The sequence below is a fragment of the Dipodomys ordii genome, unplaced genomic scaffold (assembly GCF_000151885.1).
Source record: "Dipodomys ordii isolate 6190 unplaced genomic scaffold, Dord_2.0 Scaffold86, whole genome shotgun sequence".
NCBI classification, from domain to species: domain Eukaryota; kingdom Metazoa; phylum Chordata; class Mammalia; order Rodentia; family Heteromyidae; genus Dipodomys; species Dipodomys ordii.
This window is the reverse complement of record NW_012267302.1, coordinates 3,621,826-3,627,251: the sequence shown is the minus strand read 5'-3', so window position 1 is coordinate 3,627,251 and position 5,426 is coordinate 3,621,826. Positions and strand designations below refer to the sequence as shown.

Sequence of the window (5,426 nt, the reverse complement as noted above, 5' to 3'; positions counted from 1 at the left end):
GCCACAGTTCCACTTCCGGCTTTTTTCTTTTTGCTTATGTGGTGCTGAGGAATTGAACCCAGGGCCTCAGGCATGCAAGGCAAGCCCTCTACCACTGAGCCACCTTCTCAGCCCCTGACTATTTTCCTTACAGGGAAAAATAGACATAGCCAAAGAATGGGGTCAATATAAGGTTACACTATCTTCATGGTAAAATACTAAATGTTGCTCTGAACAGTCTCCTTTAATGTAATATATATTCATGTCTACTTTAATGTAATATATATTCATGTTTTATACAAAATATTAAAATAACTAGGTCCTACATTTATTTTCTTTCCTCATCTAATTTCAAAAGCAGAGTTTAAATTTCTTCTCTTTTGTGGTTTCAAAAGAATGAGTTTTAGAAAAAGGCCAGAAATGTCTGACAGAGAAGCCTATAGACATATGTATATATGAAACAAAACAATATCAGAAGAATGAGTACCATTCTGATGACTGTTTTTGAATGATAAACTCATTATCAATGTATGTGGAACCCAAAGGACACATACCTGAAGGCTTAATGTTATTCTTCAGAAAAAAGTCAAATTATTTAGAAATGTGAAAGTATCTTTGTCCAAATAAGTGGCCTAGAAACTCAAATGGGCAATTTAGGAATACATATCACATTTTTTAATGTGCATGCTCTCTAACTCCACAATTTTACTTTCAGTAACTTAAGGAAATATACAAAGTACAAATGAATGTGGATGTTTACTACAGCATTTCTTATAAGTAGTAAAATTTGAAAAACAACTAAAATGTATGTCATCTAGAGACTGGAAAAAATATTGCACATCTGTTAAGCTAAATATGGTTACATGCATTTCTTCTGAAAAAAGATACTGACATTATTAAATTAAAAACAAGATACTTAGAACAATGCTGTAATAAAATATTTTAAATGGATCTATCTAGCTAAGCTGGACACTAGTGTCTCACACCTGTAATTCTAGCTACTAAGGGAGGTAAGATCTAGAGGATGTAGGTTTGAAGCCAGCCTAAGAAGAAAAGTCGGAGAGACTTCATCTCCAAAAATAGTCAGCCAAAAGCTGCGTGATGGTGGCTCATGTCTATAATCCTAGCTACTTAGGAGGCTGAGATCTGAGGATTGTGGTTCAAAGCCATCTTGAGCTTGGGCAGGAAAATCCGTGAGACTCTTATCTTCAATTAATCACCAGAAAACTGGAAGGAGAACTGTGGCTCAAAGTAGTAGAGCCTTAACATAGAACAAAAGAGCTAAGGGATAGCACCTAGGCCCTGAGTTCAAGCTCCGGGACTGACAGAAAAAAAAAAGCTGTGTTGGGGGCAGGGCTCATGGCTCAAGTGGTAGAGTGCCAGCCAAGTAAGCTCAGAGCCTTGAGTTCAAATCCCATTACCAGCAACAACAAAAAGAAAAAAAAGAGGATCTACCTATATAAACTTACATAATCAGTAAGTCTGCTTAATAAATGATTACGACGTTAATAAAAAAAAAGTCTCTATGGCTATACACAATACTGTTAACAGTACTGCTTGTAAAATGAAAAAAAAAACAGATTTTCTTTCTTTTTCTTTCTTTTTTTTTTTTGGTGCCAGTCCTGGGCTTGAACTCTGGCCCTGGTTGCTATCCCTGAGCTTTTTTGCTCAAGGCTAGAGCTCTACCATTTGAGCCACAGCTCCACTTCTGGCTTTTTTTTTTTTCCTTTGGTGGTTAATTGGAGTTAAGAGTCTCATGGACTTTCCTGATCAGGCTGGCTTCAAACCTCAATCCTCAGGTCTCAGCCTTCTGAGTAGCTACAATTATAGACATGAGCCACCAGTGCTGGGCTTCTTTTCACTTTTTAATGCATACATTTCTATATAATTTGAATTTTTATAGTAAACTTATAGAACTTTATATTAGTAAAAAATTTCCATTTTGACGACAAAACTTCCAAGCATCTTTTACCTTAAAAAATTTTTTTTGTACTTGTCATATTACGCCATCTCCTCTTCCTTAGGGCTCAACCTAAGTATTCCTAATACCTAGAGAAGTTTGTTACCTTTTAGCTCAAGGGTATTATTTTTAGTTCTTGATCTCCTTTGGATTCATAATCTTTCTTAGAGGCACATCAGCTATTTATATTACAGTACAGAAACTGATATCTTATTTTGTCTTTCAAACACCATTGAAACATCAACAAGACGGTTGATATATTCATCTAAATATTTGGGAACTAATACATCAAAGTTTAAACACAATAAATTTTTTTTCAAATTTAACCAGTCACAATAAACCATTTCACATATCAAAAACAACTGAGACAGAAGTGAAGGTATGACTCAAGTGGCAAAGGACCAACCAGCCTGATTAAAAAATGAACAAGTGAGGGGCTGGTTCCAGTCTTGCACAGGCAATCCTAGTTATTCCCAAGGCTGAGATCTGAGGATGGAAGTTAAAATCCAGCCCGATAGAAAGTCCAAGAGACTCCAACCAGCAAAGTGACAGGCAATAGATATGGTTCAAGTGTGAAAAGTGCCAGCTGTGAGAAAAAAAAGCTTCAGGAGAACTACAGGCCCTCATTTCAAGACCCACTGTGTGTACACGTACACACACAGACACAGACACACACACACACACACACACAGAGGTATGAGATAAGTTTAAAAACTTTTAAAGTAATTCATAACTTTCTTTTTGTGTTCCCATTAGCATAATTTCTCATCTTCTGTTTAACCAGAGACATAATATATCTATAGCACATCACAAGTCACAAAGTACAAAAAATAAAAACTATTATTTTGCATATCCCACAAGGAGTTTAAGTGGAATATGCTCAAACTACAACATCTAAAAAATGGGAGTGAAGAAGACAATGATGGGACCAGAATAAGTCATACGCAGATGCAAAAATGCTGAGAATAATGAGAAAAAAAATGTAGGAAAAGGAGATAACTGAAACCTTTTTCTTTAGCTCAAAAGCGTAAAACTAATGACCATAGATAGAAATATTAGGGGGATAAGTGTCCAGTTTAAGATTGTTACCCGATTATTTCCAAAGGTTTACTAACGATACTGCAAATACCAGAAAGTATATTTTAAAGTAAAAGCATAATCTTAGCACTATTACATATATTGTGCCATCAATTCAAAAAGTAGGTAGCAGGCTACCTTTCCAGTACACTGCAGGTGCTGTCCTGGCACGGAGAGGGAGGTCACAAACATGGTAAAGCAGCGAAGCAAGAATACAGTGCCCATCAGACTACAGAGCCTTCGAAGAAGAATTGACCTGTGAACAAAGTGACCAAAGGGGGAAGATCAGAAGAAACCACACCAAAAACAAAACAAAAAGCGCAGTCATTAAATGCTTGCCTAAAGAGAAAGCAAGCAGAAAAACTACTAGTGTTTTGAAGAGGTCCAGGATGTTAAGAGATAATCAAGCATCATTATCCCACAAAATTCTTCAGTGATAGAAATGTTCTAACTACATTGTCCATTCATAGAGCTGCACTGGCTCTTAAGTACTTAAAATGAGGCTAATATAACTAAGAAATTAAGCTTGAAAATTTTATTTCATTTTAATTAAATCCAATAGCTGCATGTGGCTAGTGTCTGACATGTTGAATTTAAGTTAGATCCTTTATGGTTAAGTGAATGTAAGTAAGAGGTAAAATGCTGCTCAGATTTACTGGCTATCTAATACTCAGTTTTCCTAACTTAAACATAAGCTATAAAATAATAAGCCCTTTTTTAAAAAACACCAAGTTGTTGTTGTTGTTGTTGTTGTTTTGTTTTTTTTTGGCCAGTCCTGGGCCTTGAACTCATGGCCTGGGCTCTGTCCTTGAGCCTCTCTACACTCAAGCTAGAGCTTTAACCCCTTGAGGCACAGCGCTACTTCTAGCTTTTTCTATTTATGTGGTACTGAGAAATCGAACCCAGGGATTCATGCATGCTAGACAAGCACTCTATCACAATCCACATTCTCAGCCCTAAAAAGCACCAAGTTTTTTGTTGTTGTTTTTGTCAGTCGTGGGGCTTGAACTCTGGGCCTCAGTGCTGTCCCTCAGCTCTCTCTTCAGCTCAAGGCTAGCACTCTACCACTTGAGTCACAGCGTCACTTCCAGTTTTCTGGTGGTTTATTGGAAATAAGAGTGTCATGGAAGTTTCCTGCCTGGGCTGGCTTTGAACAGTGGTCCTCAGATCTCCTGAGTAGCTAGGATTATAGGCGTGAGCCACAGATGCCCAGCGAAAGTACTAAGTTTTATAGTAAGTATATCTGAAAGAAATTGTTGATTATTGTAATTGGGTAATCATGAACTACACGAACTACACATTGAGACTCTCTCTTCCTTCCCCCCTCCTGTATTTTTTTTCATAAAAACAATGTCAATGCATTTATTGTCACCTGATAATAATGTAAGTTATTAAAACTGTATGAACAGTAGTGTCTCAATAACAAGGCTCATCAAAATAATATAAACAGATGTGTTCATTATTTTCCCAGCAAAGAACACTTTATGTATAGGATTCTTTTTTGTATGTGTTCTGGTCCTGGGGCTAGAACTTAGGACCTAGGCTGTCCCCTGGAGCCTTTTTGCTCAAGGCTAGCCCTCTATCACTTAAACTCTACTTCTAGCTTTTTTTTTTTTGCTGGTTGTGGGGCCTGAACTCCGCCTGGGCACTGTTCCTCAGCTCAAGGCTCAAGGCTCGCCCTCTTACCACTTGAGCCACAGTGCTACTTCCAGCTTTTTCTGCTTATGTGGTGCTGAGGAATCAAACCCAGGGCCTCATGCATGCAAGGCAAGCACTCTACCACTGAGCCACCTTCCCAGCCTCTATTCTAGCATTTTTGGTAGTTTATTGACCATAAGAGTATCCCAGACTTTCTTGTCCCAGATGGCTTTGAACTGGGAGCCTCAAATCTTAGCCTCCTTCGTAGTAGTAGCCTCCTAGGATTACAGGTAGGAGCCACCAGCACCCAGCCCAGTTGTTTTTTTGAGTTTGTTTTAGACTGAATTTTGTTTGTATTATCTAACATAAGGTTCATATACCATAAGGTTCAAAACCAGTAATACAGCCCCCTATCCTCATATTCACTTGTTTACAAAGCCACACCTGAATCTGAAATCTGTTTTTGTAAGATGTGAAGATGAGGTTGATGAGCTGCACCATTTGACCCTGGCTGCAGTATGTTCTTTCTCCTAAATTCAAATGAACTGAGATGTGGGGAATCTTTTTCTTTTATATGTTTAAAAATGACCCTCCCCATGGGGCTGGGAAGGTGGCTCAGTGGTAGAGCACTTGCCTTGCATGCATGAGGCCCTGGGTTCGGTTCCTCAGCACCACATAAGAAAAAAGTCGGAAGTGGCGCTGTGGCTCAAGTGGTAGAGTGCTAGCCTTGAGCTGAAGAGCTGAGGGACAGTGCCCAGGCCCAGAGTTCAGG

General features: G+C 38.4%; 1 protein-coding gene across 1 annotated transcript in view; it reads right to left on the bottom strand.

The window, feature by feature from the left end:
• The window catches only part of Samd8 (sterile alpha motif domain containing 8), a 59,687-nt gene that overhangs the window by 6,442 nt on the left and 47,819 nt on the right, over positions 1-5,426 (bottom strand). Inside the window, exon 3 of the mRNA XM_013025705.1 lies at positions 3,155-3,272. Within this exon, the coding sequence (XP_012881159.1) occupies positions 3,155-3,272 (118 nt within the window). The remainder of the gene's footprint in view (positions 1-3,154; positions 3,273-5,426) is intronic.